This window comes from Prionailurus viverrinus, chromosome D1 (genome assembly GCF_022837055.1).
Source record: "Prionailurus viverrinus isolate Anna chromosome D1, UM_Priviv_1.0, whole genome shotgun sequence".
NCBI lineage: Eukaryota > Metazoa > Chordata > Mammalia > Carnivora > Felidae > Prionailurus > Prionailurus viverrinus.
The window spans coordinates 76,191,155-76,215,682 of NC_062570.1; the positions used below are offsets into that span (position 1 = coordinate 76,191,155).

General features: G+C 34.1%; 1 protein-coding gene across 1 annotated transcript in view; it reads left to right on the forward strand.

Moving 5' to 3' along the window:
* Positions 1-24,528, forward strand: part of PRMT3 (protein arginine methyltransferase 3) — a 136,844-nt gene that overhangs the window by 36,458 nt on the left and 75,858 nt on the right. Inside the window, exon 10 of the mRNA XM_047877646.1 lies at positions 11,632-11,731. Coding sequence (XP_047733602.1) covers positions 11,632-11,731 — 100 coding nt within the window. The remainder of the gene's footprint in view (positions 1-11,631; positions 11,732-24,528) is intronic.

Below are 24,528 nucleotides of genomic sequence, written 5' to 3' on the forward strand. Positions count from 1 at the left end.
CTGGAAGGGTAACACGACACATAATAGGTATTCAACTTAAATACTTATTTAATGAATGAATTCATAAATTCATGAACTTTCAAGACCCAGAACATTGAACATGAAAGCCAGGTAAATCATCATCAAACCTGAAAACCCATTGTCTCTGCTTGAATCCAGATAATTCTTTTCATCTTTTTTTTCCATCGTATTAGAAGTTGAGTTATTTCTCGTTTTAAACAATAAATGTTCTCAATGTTAGTAATTCCACAGCTGCACATCTGTAATCACAAATGATACATTCGGGAGGGATGCAATTCGTTGAGTAGCTTTATTTTGGCTTTGTGTCTGGGCCCTGAATTTGAAATGATCAGCCTCGTAGTGTTTATTTTTCATGAGATGTACTTAATCTGCCCTTTGTCTCATATGTTTGAGAATCCTTGTTTTTTTATTTGCATTTATGAATGGAGAATTAGGTTTTTTTTTTAAAGGTAACTGGTATATGTTTTGTCTCTGATGGGATTGGAGGGGAAGCTCACTTTCTTCCATTGATTTTTCAGGCTCTTGTTACTTCCACTTTGTATACCTCTTGACTCGAGGGGTTTGTGTTGTGAAGAATGGCTTCTACCTCCACTCTAATTTTCTCTGATAGGTACACTGAGCACTGGATCCATCAGATTTACCAATGTAATTTAATCCCCCCTTTTCTCCTATGAAATTATCAGAATCTTTGCTTTTGATATCACCTTCTAAAATCTTTATGCATTTATAAATTTTTTATTGTATTTTATATTAATTTATTGTCAGTTTGCTTTGGGAACTAAAGAGAAGTATTTGCCCTTGGATGTCATAGTGAAATGAAAGCAAAGTAATATACCGTGTGTATTTTTATATGAGGGTATTCCCTCCCTGCCCTTCTCTAGTACTTATGTATTCTTCTAGAGGAACTTTATAATTATTTTGTCACAAACTTTAAATGCCACTTACTTGACTAGGTATTCATTGCATGAACTACCATACTTTATGCTGCTTACATGTCCATTTCTCTACTAGACCATGCTCTTCTTTGGGCCTAGACCAGGTCTTTGAGTCACATTTGCAGAAGTACATTACACATTTGATCCTATGTTTCCCATTTTAAAAATCCTGAAATGACTCTTTATTGTCTTGGAATAAAATCGAGACTCTTTAATACCACCTTTATCTCCCAACCCTGTCACTATATACCTTTTGTTGCTCTAATCATACTGTGAACTATTTATAGCTCTTCAAATTTGCCATTTCTCTTCCATTCACACACACACACACACACACACACACACACACACACATACACACACAGAGGCAGTTTGTGCACACAAAGATGTATGCACTTCCTTATCCGCATACCCATATACATCTTCATGGGTGCTCTGTCTCTTCCTAATTAAACTCAAATGTCTCTCACTTAAGGGCTTTTTATATAAGCTACTGTGGTACCCTATGCTGTTTACTGTTTTGTCTCCCTTAGACCATGTTCCTAAGTGTATGGACTGTGTCTTTGATCTCTGTATGCTCAGTCTAAGAATTAATCTTGCTCATGTTCCTATATCATGAAATAAAAGTTAAATTGCTACTTTTCAGCTAGAACAACTATACTTTCCTGTCTTATTTCCTAACAAAATTTTCACTCAGGAAAATAGATGATTTCAGTGCTTATTGGATTAGTTAAGAGACATACTTAAAATACCCTTTGTATTACAGTGTTATATTTCTGTAGATTAAAGCTATGCTAGTTTTTGAGCAAGTAATTCTACAGATAGAATTCATTGGAATGCATTTTTGCTGAAGAAAGGTTTAGTGAGTAGCCACTTGAGCAAAAGTAAGTAAAATGTATAGTTTTTTCATGAATGGGAAATCAGGTGGTGATTAAGATGAACAGTCCCATGAAAGAGGTTATCTGTGTGAATGATATCTGTGTTGAGCTGTTTAATACAGAATTACTGGGAATTATGGCCTTTGAATTTTTGTGTGTGTGTATTGCCTGAAATCTTAATCTTTCCTGTTATATTTATATTTGAACAAGTAATTACTGATGCAAGTAGGATTATGACTTGTAGCAGACAATAAACAGCCTGAGCAGATGGCCTCTTACAAAACACATCTTGTTTCAGCATTAGCATTCCGAAGGTATTTCTAGGCAATGGGAACATTTTGCTCTTTTAAGAAGCTCACTTTTTGTTTCCTTTGAAGTGTTTGTAATTCTTAGAGCCTTAATAAATATTTCAGTAAATAGTAAGCAACTACAGCAGTTCTATCAAGAAGAATTTTATTATTTCTTTGATAAAACCTAAATATGATGTAAGCATCCTTTTCTTTTACTTTTGTGTGAAATATAACATACATATTAAAAGTTCATAAACCATAAGTAATGTTATAATATGCATAAGTATGCACAAAATAATAAGAAATAGAATATTACCTCACTTTCGAATCCCACCCACCTGTATTGCCCTTTTTTAGTCAGATGCTGCCCATCCTGATTAAGGTTACTCCTGTCCTGACTTTGATGGTAATCACTTTGTTTGCTTTACACTTTAGCCACTTATATGGCCATCCATTTAAGATAGTTTAGTTTACTAAACTTTGATTTTTAAATGAATGAAATGATATGTCAGGCATTCTTTTTGTCTAGCTTGTTTTGCTCAACATTATTTTTAGTGTTCATTCATGTTATGTCTAACTGTAGTTCATTCATGTTTATTATTGTAAAGAAAGCCACTAATGAATATATCACAGTTTATCTGATCTGTTCTTGATGGACATATTTTGGGTTTTCCAATCTATTATGAACAATTCTGTTACGAACTTTTTGTACATAACAGTTCTGGTTGGCATTGTCTTATCCTTAAAAAATTTTTCCAGGTGGTCTTTTAGCACCTCATTGCAATTTAAATTTGGATTTCTGTGATTATTAATGAGGCTGAGCACCTTTTTATGTGAATATTGGCCCTTGGAGTTTCCTTTGCTGTGAAATAACGTGTTTATATCTTTATCATATTTTTGTTAAGTTGGATCTTTTTCTAATTTATCTGTAGGCGATCTTTATATAGTTAAAAGTTTTATTTATTTATAGGTTTTATGTAATGCAGATGTCTTCTTTCTTTCTTGCTTGCCTTTTTACTCTTTCATAGTGTCTTGAGCTACTGATCTTCTCAGTTTTCACGTAGCAACATTCTTGTTTAAGGCCACTATTTGTGAGTTGGGTACAAAACCTTATTGAAATCTTCTTTTATATCGCTTCTCGGCCTTTTGGCTAAGATCAAGTGGAGATAATTCTTTTATATTCTGTTGTAAATGCTTTATAGTTGTGGGGTTTTTTTGCATTTAGGCATCGTATTGGGCATTGTTTTAGTATATGGCATGAAGTAGGGATCCAGTTTTATTCTTTTTTTTTATAATCTTTTCATATGACTTGGTTGTCCCAGTCTTGCTTATGACAGAGACTGTTCTTTCCTTTCCACTTTGCAGTGTCATTCATCTTTGTCAGGAATCAAGCGTCCATATATGAGGGCAGTATAACCTTTATACCAAAATTCTACTGAGGCAATAGAACAGAAAATTACAGGTTACTCATTCATGAACATATATGCAAAAATCTTCATCAAAATGTTAGAAAACTAATTGAGCAATATATTGGAAGGTAAAGTTTATCCCAGGAATACAAGGTTGGTTAAGTACAAGAAAATCAACCAGAACAATCTATTGAGATCATCTCAACAGATGCAGAAAAAAAGGTTTGATAAGATTCCATATCCACTCAGTACATCAATGTATTAAAATTCTTAGGAAACTAGAGCTAAAAATGAATGTTCTAACATGATATATAGTATCTCAAAACACACAGACAAACAAAAAGAAATCTACAGCCAATATCTTGATGAAGCTTTGAAAGCATTTGCTTTAAGTTCAGGAACAGGCCAGAGATAACTGCCATCACCTCTTCAATTTAATACTGTAAAGAAGATCCCAGTACAGCAAGGCAATAAAAAGAAAGCTATAAGAATTGGAAATGAAGAAAGAAAACTATCCTTACTCATTAACAATATGTTTGCAAATATGAACTTCAGAAATAAACTATAAATAATTCCAATAATAAAATTATCAAGGTGCTGAATACACAATTAATACATAAAAATCAATTTTATTTCTATAAGGAACATAAAATAGACATTAAAAATTAAAATATATCAAAGTATATTGTTAATATTTCTAGCCTCCTAGACAATGCAAGGACATTAAGTCACTTTTAATGGAAAATTCACCCAGGGGATGAATATCCCCCAGTAAACACTGTGCATGAGTCATGAGTCAGCTGTTTTAACTTCTTCCCCAGTCTACCTTCTGACCTTGGTCACTATCTCATTGCCTTACATTTCTGTAACATTCTGTATCTGTAACATTATAACATTTTCTGGAATAATTTCTGCTAAGAATAAGCCTGTAAAGACCCTAACAACCCTACCATGATTTGAACCATCCTCTACAAAGTTTGTTAATAACTCCTCATTAAAGACCTCATCTAATTCCTCCACTGTTTTTCAAAAGCCATTGAAACTACTTTTCTCAATGAGCTGGTGTTTGTTTCTTCCATCTTTTTTTTCTCTTACTGATGCTCCCTTTCTTTTGTATGTCAAGAACATCAGGCAGTCCCATTCTTGGTAATTAAATAAGGTAATGAGATACTCCCTCTTGATTACGTATCAAGGTTACATAAAATGGTCAAGAATGAAGAGTCACTGAGTCCCACATCTATCATCATCTCTGTCAATAGCATTCAATTATATTGTTTTTGCAAAGCCAGTCTAAGTTTATTTGCACTCACAGTATTCCTTCTGCTCTAGAGGACTATCTGTGTATTGGGAAGAGGGCAGAGCAGTTACCTTCTTGGAGGTAAGCACAGCTGTAGACCAGTTTTCACCCAGTTTATTTGTTGCCTATTGTAGCACCTGTTTGTTGCCACATAGGGATAGATCTATCATCAACCCAAGTAATTATACTCTGTTGTATGTAAAATAAGTGATGCATCCTTCTGATTGTCCATGCCAATAATGATTCACCAGGCTTTTCTGGTATGTGTTTGTGAAATACCAGACAAGAAATACGCTATTTCTTTCACAGAATACTCTCAGCACTCAGGCGTTCTCTGACCTTGACCTCCACCTACCTATAGTATCTTTGGGATAACCTATAGCCTTAAGTTCATTACTTTCTTAGTGGCTATTTCATCTCCCCAGAGTAGCCATATAAGCACAAGAAGGCCTTCCAGTGAGAGGAAAAACTGTTCTTATATTTTTTCTCTTGCCATTATCTCCTCCCTAAAAGGGTTGGCATTTATCAAACATGCTAGTAACAGCTAAACAATAGAAGTTTTCACTATCTTCCCCTCTGCCTACTGATCCCTGTCAGGCTAGTGGCCAGTTTGTCAGAGTCTTAAGTTTTCCCATTTCAGACCAAAGATGTCTAGGTAACCATTCCAGGACTATATCCTCCTGGTTTTTTTGTGGTTTTTTTTAGTCTCCTCCTTTTTCTGGCTTTAAAAAGTACCCTAAGCCTTTGTGATTCATAGATCTGTATGAGAGTCCTCCTAATAACATCACCCTGAGCTAACAGATTTTCCAGTCAGACTCCCACAAACCTGATTACCCAGGGATGTTACCCAGTATTAAGCTTCATTAATAATTTCAAAGATATTGGCAATCAAGAGATTCACAAGTAGGGAGCGATCTGGTACATGGAGAGGAGCCTCTTACTTAAAGACCATGTCTACTCTGGGTGACAGAGTACATGCCTGACATAGAGAAGGAAAGACCTAAGCAGCTGCCTTTATCTTTAATGTCCCAGACTTCGCCCTAATTACTCTGGACCATTTAATTGCCCCTATTTTTAAAATTGTTTGTAAAGCTTGACCTTGGATAAAATCTGTGGGTTCATGTGTGTTAGATTTCACAGTCTGATCCTTTGTATTCACTCACCCATATATGTCCGTCCTCTTTTCTTATTCCTTCATATTTCACTATCTTGGATCATTTTCCTTCTTCCTGAACTAATTCTTTAACATTTTTTTCATTGTGCATTTATGGCCATAGCCAAACAACAATGATGTTAGTTCATTCGAAAATGTATTTTGCTCTGTCTTGGAGGTGTTTTTCTCTGCATGGAGACCTTAGGTTGGTGGTGATAATGCGCTAATATGGAAGTCAATAAACTTTAGCCATGGACCAGCCATTTGTTTTGTAAATAAAGTTAGGACACAGCCATACCCTTTTGTTTACATATTGTCTATGGCTGTTCTCATCCAGCAATAGCATTTGAATAGTTGCAGCAGAAACCATATGGTCTGCAAGTCTAAAATATTTATTATTTGGCAGTTTAATAAAAAGTTTGCCCACCTTTGCTCTAGTTCATTGGTAATATCATTTCATTGCCTTCTGGCTTCTGCTTTTGTTATTAAGAAGTCACCTGTCACAGTAATTGTTATTTTATTGGAGGTAATCTGTCTTTGTTGAAGTTTTTTTCTTTGTTTGATTTTTTGGAGTTGTACATTATGTAATATATGGATCTAAAAAAAGTAGTCTTTTGGAGATTCTTTGCATTTGCCTGTGGCTTAATTCTTTTTATCAGTTCTGGAAAATTCTCATCCTTTATCTCTTCAAATATTTTTCTGTTCCTTTTATTTCTTCTCTTTCTGCAACCTCATTTAATTCTACTCTAGATGTTCTCATTATTCTTTGTCCAGCTATGCTTCTGTAGTGTTTTGTTTTCCTTGAAGTTTATTTATTTTGAGAGAGGGAGGGATAGAGCCAGTGGGGGAGGGGGAGTGAAAAAGGGAGAATCTCAAGCAGGCTCCATGCTGTCAGTGCAGAGCCTATGTGGGGCTCAAACTCATGAGACCACGAGATCATGACCCAAGCCGAAATCAAGAGTCAGACACTTAACTGAATGAGCCACCCAGGCGCCCCTCTGTAGTGTTCTAAAGCAAGTGTTGGCTTGCTTTTTCTGTAAATGGCCAAGTAGTAAATATTTTAAACTTTGTGGGACATCTGTGGTCTTTGTCACTTGTGCTGCTGATGCTTCCTCTTTCTTTACAGTGCTTAAGCCCGCAGACTACACAAAAATGGTCATAGGCTAGAGAAAAAGGCCATAATTTTCCAATCCTTGTTCTAAAAATCCAGTTAAAAGAGATCATTAGACCAGATAAAAAGTAAGACCCATCTGTTTTTTGTCTTCAAAAAAATCCAGTCGAAATATAAAAATACCATAGGCTGAAAGTAAAAGAATAGAGAAAGATATGTTACGAAAACACAAAATCATTTAAAAAGTTGAAGTGAATATATAAATATCATACAAAGGAAACATTATCAGGAATAAAGAAGGATATTTCATAATTATAAAGGAATCAAATAATCAAGAATATATAATAATACTAAACCTATAATCATCTAATAAAGTCTTTAGAATACAGGAAGCAAAAACAGAAATTAAAGGGGAAATAGACAAGTTTATAATCCTGCTAGGAGATATCAATACTTTTCTGTCAATAATTGGTAAAACAGGTTAGATACAAAATTAATAGTATGGAAGACCTAATTGACATTTATATAACACTTTATCCAAAAATAGCACTTTTTAAGTGTACATAGAATATTCATCAAGATAGATTACTTGTAGGACAATAAAAGAAGTCTCAGTAAGTTGAAAAATATTTAAACCTTACAGACAGAGCTTCTGAGCTTACTGAAATTAAATTATAAATCCATAACAAAGATATCTGGTATATTCCAAAATATTCAGCAAATAACATACTTCTGAGTAACCCATGGTTGAAAGAAGAAATAACAAGGGAAAGATTTTAGAAAATATTTTGAACTGAACTAAAAGCAGTGTATCAAAATTTGTGGCAAACAGCTAATGCCATACTCAGAAGGAAATCTAAAGTTTTTTTTTTAATATGAAATTTACTATCAAATTGGTTTCCATACAACACCCAGTGCTCATCCCAACAGGTGCCCTCCTCAGTGCCCATCACTGACTTTCCTCTCCCTCCCACCCCCCCATCAACCCTCAGTTTATTCTCAGTTTTTAAGAGTCTCTTATGGTTTTAAATGTTGGGAAACAAACAAACAAACATTTAAAATCCATGACCCATTGCTTGGGTGGCTCTGTTTGTTAACTGGCCGACTTCAGGTCAGGTCATGATCTAGTGGTCTGTGAGTTCGAGCCCCACGTGGGGCTCTGTGCTGACCGCTCAGAGCCTGGAGCCTGCTTCCGATTCTGTGTCTCCCTCTTTCTCTGTCGCTTCCCTGCTTCTCTCTCTCTCTCTCAAAAATAATAAACATTAAAAATATATAAATAAATAAAATCCATGACCCAAGCTTCCATCTTAAGATTTGGTAGAGGAGCACCTGGGTGGCTCGGTTGAGTGTCTGACTCTTGATTTCAGCGTAGGTCATGATCCCAGGATTATGGGATCAAGCCCTGTGTCAGGGTCTGCACTGAGCATGGAGTCTGCTTAAGATTTTCTCTTCCTCTGCCTTTCTCCCCTGCTCATGCACACTCTTGTGCTCTCCCTGTCTCTCTCTCTCTAAAATAAAAAAAACTTTTAAAATTTTTGAAAAGATATGGTGGAGAAAAAGAAAAGTTAAATGTACCTGAGAAAAAAGGTAAAGAACAGAAATCAGTGCAGTACAAAACAATAGAGAAAATTAATGAATACAAAGTTAATTTAAAAAAGAATTAATAAACTTTTAACTAGAATTAACAAGAAAAGGGAAGATACAAATTACCAATATTAGGATTGAAGGGGAAATCTCTACAGATCCTATAGATAAAAAGAATAATAGAGGAATATTATGAACACCTTTATGCCAATAAATATGACAGTTTAAAATGGAGAAATTGTCTGAAAAATGAAAGTTATCAAAATTGATTAAAGAAAAACTAGAAATTCTGAATATCTCTAGATCTAGTAAAGAAAATGAGTTGGTAGTTATAATCCTTCCCACAAATTAAACTCCAGTCTCAAACAACAAACATAACATTTAATGAAGAAGTAATACTAAACTGTTAGAAGTGGACAATCTTTTGCAACATATTTTATAAGGCTGGCATCACAGTGATACTAAAGCTGAACAGAGTTTCCAAGAAAAGTAAACCACAGACCAATATGAACATAGATGGAAACATTTTTTAATTGAAAAAGCTAATATACAATATTACATTAGTTTCAGGTGGACAACTTAGTGATTTATATACATTATAAAATAATCACATTAGACATTTATATACATTACAAAATAATCACCATGGTAAGTCTAGGAGGTGGAAATATTTTAAATAAAAAAATTAGCAAATGGAATCTAGTAATATATAAATAGGATAATAAGCTATGACCAAGTGAAGTTAATCCTAGAAAGGGAAGATAGGCATAATATTTGAAAATTAGTATAATTTATCATATTAACAGAAAAGAAAAGAAAACTATAGAATCATCTTAATAGATGCAGAAAAACTATTTGTCAGAATTTGAAAATCATTCATAAGGAAAACTCAGCAAACTAGGAAAGAAGGGAGCTTTCTCACCTGGTAAAGATAAGTAGTGTCATATTTAATAATAGTTACTGAATGTTTTCCCCCTATAATTGGAAGCAAAACAAGGGATGTCCACTCCCACCACTTCTATTCACTGTTGTCTTAGGGAATCTAATAAGTGCGATAATCTAATCTGTGCTGTTAGCACAGAGCCTGGAGCCTGTTTCGGATCCTGTGACTCCTCTCTCGCTCTCTGCCCCTCCCCCGCTCACACGCACTCTCTCTCAAAAATAAAACATAAAATTTTTTTAAAAAATGAAAAAGCCACAGTATGTTAGAAATTATTCACTATGAATATATCTCACAGAGTTTTTATCTAGAATATGTCAAGAACTCTTAAAATTCAATAATAAGAATTCGGCAGATCCAATTTTTTAAATGGGCAAAAAATTGGAACAACAGGTGATGTGGGAATATGGCCAATAAGCACATGAAAAAAATGCTTGGTCATTAGAAAAATGCAGTTGGTAACCATGAGATCTCATCACACAGATAAAATCTAAAAGCTTAATAATACTAAGTGCTGACAAGGATGTGACACAGTAAGAATGTACATATATATTGCTGGTGGAATTTAAAAATTTATATGTACTTTGTAAAACAGATTGACAGTTTCTTTAAAAGCTACATAGACACTTTCATTTGACGGGACAATTTTACTTGTACACAATGTTTATGGTAGCATTATTCATTATAGCCCAAAGCTGGAAATAATCCAGAGTTCCATCCACGTGTGGATAAACAAAATTGTTTTATCCATGCAGTGGAATACTACTTAGCAACAATAAAGAATGAACTACTGATATACACCGAAGTATGCATGAATCTAAGAAGTATGTTTATTGAAAGAAACCAGTCATAGAAAGGTACATTTGCTATGATTCCATTTATATGAGACTCTACAAAACACAAATCTAATAAGTAGTGAAAGAAAGAAAATCAGTGGTTGCTTCTTCAGGATGATTTTCTGGGAAGGGGGTGCTAATGAATATTTTTGAGGAGATAGATATGTTCTATATGTTGATGATAGTGATCGTTCAAGTATCTATGTTTTAAAATACAACAAAATTTACCCTTAAAATGAATGCATTTAATTTTATGTAAATATGTCAATGAGTTTGAGGAAAGACCCTATCCTTTGTTAGCAGAAAAAAATCCTTTGTAATTGAGATGTACATCCTCTGAGGATTGAGAGCTTATTTATTTAACTAGATAACAACTTTGTAGTTTGCTTTTAGCTTTTTAAAATAATCTCCTTAACTCTGTTGTTTATTTCAAATTGCAAAAGGAGGATGAAAAATATATGCTAGTCTTAGATCGAGCATATAAAAAGACCTAATGAATATCACTCGACAAGGTTAAATAATTTAAGATTGTAGTAGATATTCAGGTTTTATGCAGCATATATTTTGAGAAAATATGTGCTGAGGATGTATGTGCTGCTTTCACAAATCCTTGATTCTCATAATAGGCTATGAAGTAGAGCAAGTAGCATCCTCTTTTACACACGAGCACACAGGCTTAGGGAGATTATGATATAATTTGGTGAAGATCGCTTAGTGCTTGCTTCGGCAGCACATACACTAAAATTGGTGAAGACCACTTAGCTGACAATTACTAGAGGATCTGGAGTTCAGAGAAAGAGCTTTTGGCTCCTAGTTCTTTCTCCACTGTGACACACTACTTGCCTTTAAAATATACTTTTGTCGTCTGGTTTATACGTCTCTCTCCTCCCCTCCCTTAAAAAAAACACAATAATTTTATTGACATGTCTTCTTGATAAAATTCAAATTTCCTTTCAGGCTATAGTTTTAAATATTTGTTCAGAGTATTGCCATATTAATCAGAAACATTCTTGGACATTCATGTAGTGATCAAAAGTAATTCTAATGCCCAGGGAATAACCAAACTTTGAATATGAAACAAAGTTTGAATACGAATAGTTGCCAAGAAATTATGTAATTTGACTAGTTTTCTGAATCTATTTAATGTACTAATTTAATTCATTGTGATAATTTTCAGACTAAATAAACTTGAAGATACTGTTATACTAATTAAAGGAAAGATTGAAGAAGTTTGCCTTCCTGTAGAAAAAGTGGATGTTATTATATCTGAGTGGATGGTAAGTGTTTGCAGAAAAAACTACTTTTATTGGTTTTAAAAAAAAAGAAAACAGGGAGGAAGTAATTTTTCTGCATTAAATTCTGTTTGACAACTGGCAGAGTGGTGGGATTATTTTAAAAACAGCTACTCTCTTTTTATGGTAGTTTATTCTGATACGGCACTTGTTTACTGACCATTCATAATCTTTTTAAAAAGAGAAAATTAGCTTCTTTACTTGTAAAATCATTATAAAGAATTATTGTTTTTATACTTTCTAAATTTGTAAAGACGTGATATGTTTGCTAAAAAGCCTCTGAGGGCTAGTAATAACTTACTCGTGCTATTTCGTCAAAATTAACAAGATGTTGCCACTATTGCTGTCATACTGAATGTGCTTTCTTATGTCTGGTCATGTAATCAGTGTTCTTTATCACAAAAAATAGAACTTATTAGCATTATTAAGATAATAATATCAAGATACGTCATATAGCTTTAGAATTTGCTTTTGAAATTGTAAGTTAAGCACAGAATGTTTATTTTTAAAGGTATATAAAGTGAAACTAATGGTATTTAACAGATGATTTGACTTGTTGATATGCCAATTTGATGAAGACAAGTTAGTATTTATAGATAAAGATTTCCTAACCATTTGGAGAGGTTTTAAGACTTAAAAATTATATGATACATATATTTTCACTAAATCAATTTATCTAAAAATTTTGAAAAGAATTCATTTTGATTTATAATTATGTATAAATTTTGAATAAACAGTAACAATTATAGCAATATTTTAGCAGGAATTTCAGGGAGCTTTTGAAATGTGCAGATTTAATGTATTAGTAAATTTCGCTCGAGTCAGTGATGGTCACTGTTGTTGGTAGTTACTCTTTTGTACATGAAAAAGTATATTAATTTTTTTATCCTAGCATTGGCTTTTAATAATTCTTTTTTTTTTTTTTTTAACATTTATTTATTTTTGAGAGACAGAGACAGAGCATGAGCAGAGTAGGGGCAGAGAGAGAGGGAGACACAGAATCTGGAAGCGGTCTTCAGGCTCCAAGTTGTCAGCACCGAGCTGGGCTCGACACAGGGCTCGAACTCACGAATCGTGAGATCATGACCCGAGCCAACGTCGGACACTTAACCCACTGAGCCACCTAGATGCCCCGGCTTTTAATAATTCTTAATCATAGTGTCTTATAGTAAAGAATTTGTATCAACACTGATTTTTTTTAATGAATTGAACAAAAAGGTATGGATTTAGTTCATATAATTAAAAATCCAAGGTGTGCTAGGGCTTGGATGGCTCAGTGGGTTAAGTGTCCAACTCTTGATTTCTGCTCACATCTTGATCAAGCCCTTGAAGGTGCTCTGCACTGAATGTGGAGCCTACTTAAGATCCTCTCCCTCTGCCCCTTCCCCACTCGTGCTTGCTTTCTCTCTCTCTTTCTCTCTCTCTCTCAAATAAATTAAATCTCAAGTATAGAATACAAAAATATTTTAAAAAATAAATAAAAACCCAGCATCTCTTTAAGGATAACAAAAAGGTTCTTTGGAGAAAGCACATTAGAGACAGTTACACAGCAATAATTTAAAATACTGTATACTAAATGTTGGCTGACATCCTTATTTTTCCAAGGACCGTTTTATTTTTCTTAGAAAATGCATCTCTTAAATTATTCTAAATTAGGCTATAAACAAACTAAAAGACAGACTTTACTAAAATTCTTGTCCCCTCAGTTGAACATTTTTTATATATCTGGCTATAACTATTTGAATAATTCTTGCCCTACTTAGCAGAATTTTAGTTATAGATACTGATATTCTAGGGATTTTCATTTTAAAATCTGAAAAGATGATCTAGAAATATTAATATTCAGTTGAAATCTTAGAGCCTGTTGGCATAATAACAAAAAATTGGCTTGACTGAGTGAACTTATAAGATCGTCACATTTACAGTATGAATTTTATTGAAAAGGTATACTGGTCTTGGACTTGTTTGCCCTCAGATGCATTTTACACTCTTCTCTTGCTTGCTTCTGTACTGAATGAGGGCTAATGCTGCAGGCCACAGTTTCTAGGCTTCAGGGACAGCTATCTTCCACAGGGTTTGGGAAACATGGAAGATTTCAGAAAGGGAGAAGCCAGGGCATTTCTCTGCTTCTGTTTGCCTCTACTTATATTGCTGACAGAAGCTATTTCTCTTGTGACTTCAATTCCCGCTGGACAGGTATGTCATAATCCCAGTGTCCACTGTGAGACTCACCCTGAACTCTTGCAGCACTGCTTCTTCCTTCCATCTCTCTAGCCTAGGAGTGTTAGTTATTTCCTGGTGTCATTGATGTCCACTTGTCTCACTTCCTTCCTGATGACTTCGTTTGTGTAACCAACTTCCTGCGTTAATTTTTCTCTATTTTCATAGCCTGTGGTTTCTGCTCTCCTGGACTCTAATTGATGTAAAGGGTACCTTTCATTTTGGAAGATTGGTCAGGTGTAATCTCTTTGTGTTTGTAACACAAATAATAGTCAGTAGAACCTAAAATGTAAGCCAGTTGTTTGGGACCACTTGCTTTCAGAAGCCCTTCACTCAGGGAAGTAAATCAGTGTATTCAGGAAATGTTAATTAAGTAAGAACTTTCCTTACTCCTCTTCACAAAGGTGTAACTTGAGTTTGCATTATCTTACCATCTACCCTCCTTTTAAGCATCAGTGGAACTGAAGTGTAGCAGATTGTGTTAATTGCATTGGGTGGAGCATTAGACACTAATTTATGGCAGTTATTCTAAGGCAATCAACTTTGGACGGCCTTATTTCTCTAGTGAGATTTGCATTAAGCTTTTTAAGTAGGCTTGTGCTGGAAAGTTTTGAGACAACTTTGTGGATTGGCAATATCATTTATAGTACCTTCTAAATCCTGTAAACTCCCTCCTAACTTGGGTACTTCTAATAGGATTTCTGAGTTGAGTAGCTGGAAAATTCCGAGTATGTAATGAAACAAGGAGCGGGTATGCTTTCTAAAATATCCAACATTTTTCACATATTCCTACTTGGGCTGAAATGAGGGGCAAATGGTAAATGGCTATTTTAAATGCATTTTAAAGCCACATTTTCATGAACGAGCATTTTAAAATTAAAATATACTGCATAGAATCCTGTCTTTGATTTTTTTTTCTTACATATAGTGGTAAGGATGCAAAAATCTAGAAAAAAAACACAATTTTGAGCCACAGCTTACTTCTTTTGTCCATTTTTAAAAGTATTTTCAACAAGGATGAACAAAAAAGGAATATACCCTACATAGTTGGGCACAGATGTTTAATGGACTTGTAATGCAGTATGGCACCATAGGCATCCTGTATTGCAGAGATGTCCATCTGTTCTCTTCTCCTGTGGTCCACTAAGTATTCCATGTTAATCTAGATATGCTTTTTGTCTACAGCTATTCATGAACTTTGCCTTTATTTTGGAAGATGTTCTTAGTTAAGACTGTAATTTTAAAAGCCAGGTCATTGCTGTTGGCATATTATTTAATAAACTATCACTTGCCTCTTATGTTTATGAATTTCCAGATTTAGGCTTCCCTTGAATTTTACATTTTCATTTTTATTGAATGGGATTTCTATTTGATAAAATTATTAGTTAAATAACTGATATTAAGTAAATATTTAAATCAGTTTAATCTCTACAAAATGTTAATATTTATTCCTATGAGTATCTCTTTTCATTTTTCATGTTTTACTGTACCTATAGAGCCATTCATTGTAACATCTTATTTCTGACTGCCTAATAAAACTGTTCAAAGTGGGGTGTGCCTGGATGGCTCACTCAGTTAAGCGTCTGACTTCAGCTCAGGTCATGATCTCACTGTTGGTGAGCTCGACCCCCACATCAGCTCTCTACTGTCAGCACGGAGCCCGCTTTGGATCTTCACTTTCCCTCTCTCTCTGCCCCACCCCCACATGCTTGCTCTCTGTCTCTCTGTCTCTCAAAAATAAACTTAAAAAAAAAAAAAAAAACAACTATTCAAAGTAAACGTCCCCAATTCTGTGCTACAAACCAGTTAAGCCAGATTGACTCATTTGGTGTTGCTATTTTCCATCTATGTTTTCATTATGACCTCCTTAGGAATACATAGATAAGATCCTCACATCATATGGTACTGTTGCCTATGATGATTCTTGTTTGCACCTTTGTTTTTTTCTGTCATCAGGATTATCAGCAGAATTACACATTAGGTGAACTTTATATTTCATTGTCATGATCATTCATGACATACATTCAAATTGTCTGAAGTCCCTTGTAATGTTTCTATCTAGGCCTGCTTTTCACAGAAGCTACCTAAAATTTCTACTTCTTGGATTTGTCCTTGAAATTTAAAGAATTAACTTCCCTCCCTTCACCAGCATGAGTGTATCTGTGTAATATGCATTCCCAAACCTACACCCATGTGATGGGATATCTTTTATTCATATTTAATACTCTTTATAGTTGATGAATAGCGTTTCAGGATATCATCTAGAAAACATGGCTGTGATTTGGTTTATCAACAATCTTAAACTGACCATGAAGCCTGTCACAGGTCACATTTTAAACTGGTGGATGTTGAGATGTTTTTGTTGACTTTAGTCTGACAGTGAAGCCATGCTGTTTCAGCCAACTGCCATGAGGATAGATGGCCTTTCCTGATCTGTTTTTAACAACACAAATTTTCACTTACACAGGTGCACTTTTGCCTTTCTTTTTTTGGCAAGAAATATGCTTATGACCCAAATTTAAGAATTTTTAAAAACTCTTATATTTTTCTTCTTTTACATATATTACTCTGAAAACTTTAAGCTAACTAAATTTTACAAATTTAGTATGTATTGTTTACTTACTAAAAATATTTTTTGGGGGTGCCTGGGTGGCTCCATTGATAAAGCATCCAGCTTCAGCTCAGGTCCTGATCTCTTGGTAAGTGGGTTAGAGCCCCCATGTCAGGCTCTGTGCTGACAGCTCAGAACCTGGAGCCTGCTTCAGATTCTGTGTCTCCCTGTCTCTCTCTCTGCCCTTCCCCTGCTCGTTCTCTGTCTCTCAAAAATAAATAAATGTTAGGGGCGCCTGGGTGGCGCAGTCGGCTAAGCGTCCAACTTCAGCCAGGTCACGATCTCGCGGTCCGTGAGTTCGAGCCCCGCGTCGGGCTCTGGGCTAATGGCTCAGAGCCTGGAGCCTGTTTCCGATTCTGTGTCTCCCTCTCTCTCTGCCCCTCCCCCGTTCATGCTCTGTCTCTCTCTGTCCCAAAAATAAATAAACGTTGAAAAAAAAAAATTTTTTTTTAAAAAATAAATAAAAAAAAATAAATAAATGTTAAAAAATTTTTTTCTAAAATAATTTCAAATGTTCAGTGGTTCAAGATAAGAAATATACTTCCTCCCTAACTCTATACCACTTAAACATTTTTTTCTTGCATTTTTTTGTTCCTTTATTGTTCCATTAGAGAAAAAGACACCTTTTCACTGCAGGATTTATGGTACTTAAAAAAAATTAATAAAAATAAAAATGAATAATAAAAATATCACCAAATTTAAAAAAACAAAAATAAATGACAAAGTTACATAAAATGGACTCTTCAAAATGTTCTTTTGATGACAGAGATTATTGTTGTTTTAATGTCTTTTATTTCTCTTTCTTGTTTTTAAATGTTCATTTATTTTTGAGAGACAGAGTGCATGAGAGGGGAGGCGCAGAGAGAGAATGAGACAGATAACCTGAAGCATTCTTCACACGGGCAGTGCAAAGTGCAATATGGGGCTCAAACCCACGAACTGTGAGATCATGACCTGAGCCAAAGTCAGACGCTCAACTGACTGAGCCCCTATTTCTATTATCGTGTTTTTGTTAGTGTATTTCTAGCAGAAACAGTTTGTCCCTTAATGGAAGATAATGATGATTAGTGAGAACAAAATACGTGTTAGCAAATTGTCTTATTTTTCTTAATGTGTTGTATCTTCCCTGTCTGGCAGACTCTTAGTAGTTCTTTTAAGACTCATCTCAGACACCACCCCCATGAGGCTTTCTGATTTGTTCTTTGATCACATATAAAATCTCTTTTCTCTCTCTTTTATTCTTCATTTTAAGCTTCTATTTTCCGGTTTTCACAGGTATTGTAATTAACTGTTCACGTACCTTTTTCCATTCTCTCAAGATGGGAAGCCAGGATTTATTTGGTATGGCCAGATTTTATCACAGGGTATTGCATTAGTGAATGATGACAGAATGTACATGAGAGAACTTTCCCACATAGAAATTCACTGGCCACAGATATGATCTTATTTATAATTTTCTGTACAGCACATGAAGGCAGGGAGGTAGCATATGACAGGGACATGGCTGAAGAACATTCTTTAGTGCTTTCCCCTTGGTTTATGAGCCCTTTGTTAAAGCACATGACCCTCTGTTTTCATGGCTAGCATTTACTCCTTGACCCTGCCTATAATTAGTGCAAAGAAGTATGAAAATAAACTGATAGATGTGGATTATTAGGGCTTGGGATACTTTTAGTATTTTCTTAATGTTAATTAAAATTATATGTATGTTTCATGCAAAATTCTGTTTGTCCTAGTATACAATTTCTAGGCAATACTGACAATATGTAATATTTTAAGGAAAAGTATAAAATGCACATTTTACAGTAATATTTTTTAGTACTATAAGTATTAACAGGGAGACAGTTACAGTTCTTGAACAATGAAAGGAAAATTGTGGTTTATCAGATTTTTTTTCATAGATATGCTGACATCTGCATTGAGAATAAAATGAAAACTAAGAGAATAAAAATGTAATTAAGAATATGTCCCTTATGTATAATTATTTCAGTTTTATAATATTTACACTTATCTGAGCTCTTAACTACTCCCCAGCCTCTCCTTTATTGAATAGTAATATTTGTTTAAATTAGAATTCAGATTGCACTCTGCAGCCATTTTATTTCATACTCTCGCAAGGGGAATATTTTATAATAGTAGGACCTTGGTATCTATAGAAAGCATGTAACCCTTTGAGAAATCCTTAAAGTGGAACTCAGGCTATTTTATAGTTGCAGGTACATAAACAAGTTTAGTAACGTACATTATTCAAATATATGCTCTTTTTTTCCTATGCTTGATACCAAATCTAAGTAAAAATATTTAGTGCTTTAAGCAAAGTCGTCTCTATTGAAACAATTATGTGTTATAGGGAAATTTTATTTTAGGTGTTTTGTATTATTTTCATCAAATTTCTGGAGATTGTCTTTGCCAAGAGATTCAGTGCATCATGTGTGATTGATTTGATTGTATTTATTTGCTTTTTTGGCCCTATGTAATTCCCTTTGCCATATTCCATTTTAGGTGCTTCTATTATGGCCTGTTACAAATTGCTTTTTTAGTAAATCTTTTTGTTCATTAAGTAAATTACCCTGATTATGAAGATAAAGAGGATAAGTTATTCAGGAATATGAGTCAGTTGCCCTTATGAAAATTTCTCAAGCTAGTCGGAGAACATGAACTGTTTGTTAGTTTTGATCTCAAACTCTGAAATTATGTATCAATTTATGAATTTGTCAGTAATACTGTTTAGTTCTACCTCATAATGAAAGAAAGCTCCTAAAATTTACAATATGCATTTTCAGATATCTGGGCATTTAATGTAAACACAGATTTTCCTGTGTAACTGAGTTGGCAGTTGTAATTATGATGATTAATATGAAGTGGTTCTATTTAAAAATTATCCATGAACAAATAATTCGATTCACAAGACTTGAGTAATCCTATAAATGCTACCAATTTATAGTAAAGAAAACTTGTTCCTGTACTTGCATCTGGATTTAGATAGCTGCCAATCATGTGTTTGAGCAGTAACAGGTTAGATATGGTGTGAAGATTTGGGAGGAAAAAGCATTATTTATATATTTTTGGAGTGGAATATAAAATTCTCACAAAATTTTATGATAAAATATTAGCCTTCATAGCTATTTGAGCCCTTGCTGTGCTGATTTTAGTAAGTCCTTCCTAGTTCCTTGGGAATTTCAGTTCATTCTCCTTTGCCTTTAGAGATACTTCAAGGGACAAGTTTAAGAAACCATGACTTACAGTTCTTTTTGAAACTGGTTCAAAAGGGCTTGATGAAGATAATTGTCCTCTTTGGTTTTCTTTGAGTATAGATCTTTCACGTGTTATACTCTCTATAATAGAGTCTCCAAATTGGCAAACTTTAGATGGCAGGACTATGAAGTCATTGTTTATTTAGGTTAAGTGAGAATTTTAGGGTAGGAGTTAGTTACGGTAAATGTTGATCTGTTCTTATGAATGGTTTTTCTGACCTGTTCTTGGTAGATTACTTACTTCGAGTAAATTTTTCAGTATTTATGTATACTGAATAATACAGTATATATTATTCAGTATATTCATTCATATAATATAATATAATATAATATTCATATATTATACAGTATATATAATACAGAATATATATATAATACAGAATAATATAATATTCATATATTATACAGTATAATATATGGTGATATATTGATTTGGTCTGCTCCATTTTCCATTCTCTTCCCTCTATCCTTTTTTAATACTAGAATATTTATTTGGGAATACCCAATTTAAAGTAACTTGAAGTTGAGTGAATGTGAGGCTAGCTGAGCTTTCCTGGAATTCAGTCTTCAGGAAGACTTTTATTACTTACTTACGTTTATTAATATGTGCTACTATCCAATAAAAGTACCATGACCAGAGACAAACCCAAAGCTTAATCTATTCCCTGTTATTAGGAAATAACATGTAATTTGTCTTGATCAGTTTTGCTAAGGGTTTGTCCCTTACTGCTCTTTTCAAAGAACCCAAATTGTGGCTTTGTTGATTTTTCTTTACCAACATTTGTTTTCTTTTGTACTGATTTCCACTTCAATCTTTATTATTTCTTTATTTTCTCTTAGAGTTTGATTTGCTGCTCTTTTTCTAGCTTCTTGAAATGGAAGCTTAAGGGCGTGTGGTTGGCTCAGTCAGTTAAGCATACAACTTCGGCTCAGGTTATGATCTTGTCGTTCATGAGTTTGAGCCCCACGTTGGGCTCTGTACTGACAGCTCCGAGCCCGGAGCCTGCTTCGGATTCTGTTTCTCTCTCTCCCTCTCTCTACCCCTCCTCCACTTGCCCATGCTCTTGCTCTCTCTCTCTCAGAGAGATTAAATTTTAAAAATTTTTAAAAAATTTTTTAAAGTGGAAGCTTAGATCATTGATTTTCAGCTTTTCTTTTTCTAATATTTGGCATTTGAAGCCAATATTTCTTTTTTATATATATACTTTTTTTCATTTTATTTATTTGAGAGAAAGTGTGAGTGTCAATGGGGGAGAGAGGCAGAGGGAGAGAGAGAGAGAAAGAATCCTAAGCAGGCTTAATGCTCAGTGCAGAGCCTGAGGTGCGGAGCCCTATCTCCCCATCCTGGGATCATTACTTGAGCCGAAATCAAGTCAGAAGCTCAACTGACTGAAACACCCAGGCGCCCCAAGGCCAGTATTTGTAAGTACTGATTTAGCTGAATCCCACATTCAAGTGATTTCTAAAAATAGTTCTAACTATTACTTTTTTCTTGAATTATTATTCTTCATGCTATTATTAAAGAAGAAACACACCAGTACTATCATATTTGAGAGATAATTTACCATTAGAAAAACAAAGGCATTGGCACTTTTGCCCTCCACATAAGTTGACTAAGTGCTCTAAGGAACCCTTATTACAGAACCAATAAGCCCTGAAGAACAAACATTTTGTATTTTTTTTTCTTATGGATATTAGTTTTGGTGTTATTTCCTCTTTTCTTGTTCAGTTCTATGTGACTACTGTGTTTTAGAAGAGAATGAACATACTTTTCTTATTAAATAAGCATTAAGCGAGAATGTGATGCACATCACAGGCAATTGCTAAGAGATTGCAGAGACAGAGATCTCATCTTGTGTATATCCATGAAGATACAACTAATGCATTACAGGCATGTTCCCAAGATAAAAAATAATAAATACTTTGACTATTTCAATTGCTAGTTTTTTCCATTTCATTTTGTATTCAGAGGGAAATTCTGGAGTGCAATTTTATATAAGAATTCCAGAGGGAGTACATAATTCAAATACTTAATAATGTTTAAGAACAATGTGTGCATGGCTCATTTTGGCATTTTCAGCCAATTTCTTTTGCCTGTGTTTCTCTTGGGGCTTTTTATCTTTTTATTATTTTTTGAAAAGAGTTCCTTATTTATTCTAGTTGCCAATTTGTTAGAGCTCTTCTCCTGTCTTCTGCCTCTCCTGGTTTCTGGGCACATATTAGAATTTTACTCTATCTCCCTTGAAGTTAGATGTGGCCCTGTGAATTACTTTGGACAGTGAAAGTCGTATACAGACAGAATGTTTAACAGCCAGTACACAATTTGCCACATCCCCTTTCTATGCATCAGTGATTGTGGAAGCATTTATTAATATGAACCTTCTGTCAGCCTGACTCCTGGGTAATTATAATAAGCAATGACTCTTGTCAGCCTGTGATGTAAGAAATAAATCTTTTTTTTGTTTTAAGTGATAATTTGGATATTGTTTGTGAATGTAGGATAACCTAGCTTGTCTTGATAATTGTCTGTCACTTGTTTGTTAGCAGCATGTGGCTTGTCATTGCACTATTTTTTTGATGTGATTTGATGAATAGACATTCTTAACATTTAATGTGTTGTCAGAATTCTTTTATCATTTGAGTTTTTGTATCTTATTTAATAAATCTTTCTAGAATTGCTATCACACATTTATTAGACTTCTCTATCTTCTATACCTCTTACACGACTTTGCATTTTCTATTGTTTTGACTTTTGGGGTTGCATTACAGATAACTTCTTCAGTTCAGTCTACCAATTCACTAATTTTTTCTGAAACTCTTTCTGATTATCAGTTAAACTCATCTATTGAGTTTTCAAAATTTCAATTAATCTTTTTTCACTTGTAGGAATTCTCTTAGGGTCTTTTAAAATTTTGCTTGCTTGTTATGATCTTGAAGCCACTTTTAAGCTCATGAATCATAAACAGTAGCAGAGAGTTTGCACATCTGCTTTTGCTGATTGTTGTTTCTACTAGCTTTTATTCATGGTGCTTAGAACTTGTTTATTTGAGTGTTTAGTAATGTTTGATATTCTGCTATATATTGTTCTAAGGCTTTTATTTTATCTGTGAAAAATTCTTTGATGCTTGGGTTTTACCCCAAATGATTTGTATTTGTTTTTGCTTTGTACCTGGGACATATACATATGCAGACCACTGTTACTTACTGTTTTTGATTTTTAAAAACACTTTATTAGGGATATTTTCCAATGTGAAAAATTTAGAATGAATGTTTCAGTGAACAATTGTACCTATCACCCTGCCTCAACAATTATCAGTGTTTGTAATTTTTGTTTTATTTATCTTTGCGATATTATATATTTTTTTGCTATCTTTAACTGATAAGTACTTATAAAAGTGTGTGCTTATTATGCCTTTATTCATTATATTACTGAACCTAACAAAATTACCAATGTAGCCACAATTCTATATTATAAAAATATTCTTTAAAATTTTTTTTTAACATTTATTTATTTTTGAGAGACAGAAACAGAGTGTGAGTGGGGGAGGGGCAGAGAGAGAGGGAGACACAGAATCCAAAGCAAGCTCCAGGCTCTGAGCTGTCAGCACAGAGCCTGATGCAGGGCTCGAACCGACAAACCATGAGATCATGACCTGAGCTGAAGTTGGATGCCTAACTAACTGAGCCACCCAGGCGCCCCTTAAAAATATTCTTAATATTCAGTCTGTTCACATTTCCCTGATTGTTGAATGAATTCTATATATATTTTTACTTTTGATTTGTTTGAATCAGGATCTGAGTTCTGTGTACATGTTGAATTTGATTAATTTGTTTCATAAATCTTCTTGATTAAACTTTTTATTTTGAGATAATTGTAGGTTATCACATGCAGTGGTAAGAAATAATACAGAGAGATGCCTTGTACTATTTACCCAGTTTCTCTCAATGATAACATCTTAACTATGGTGAAGCAGCACAACCAGAATATTGATTTTGATACCATTTAGATACAGAACAATTTCATTGGTACAAGGAACCCTCCTGTTATCCTTTTATGGCCATACACACTTCCCTCTTCCCGTCCCCAGCCTTGACCTCTAGCAACCACCAATCTATTCTAAATTTCTATAATTTTGTCATTTCAAGAATGAAATGGAATCATATAGGATGTGACCTTTTTGGATTGGCTTTTTTCACTTAGCTTAATTCCCTGCAGATTCATCCAAATTATTGTACATATCAATAGTCTCCCTAATTTCTGAGTAGTATTCCATGGTATGGATATACCAGAGTATTTTAACCACTTAACTTTTGAAGAATATCCAGTTTGGGGCTATTACAAATAAAGCTGTATGAACATTTGTGTATATAATTTTGTGTAAACATAAGTTTTCATTTCTCTCATATATATGCTGAAGAGTACAATAGCTAGTCATATGGTAATTGCATATTTAATTCCATAAGAAACTGCCAAACTGTTTTCTAGAGGGGCTGTACCATTTTATATTCTTACCACCAATATGACTGTTCCAGTGGCAACATCCATCTACATTCTTGCCAACATTGTATATTGTCACTGTTTTTTGTTGAAACCATTCTGATAGGTGTGTAGTGATATCTCATGTGATTTTAATTTGCATTTCCCTAATGGTTAATGATGTTAAACATCTTGTCATATACATATTTGCCTCTGTATC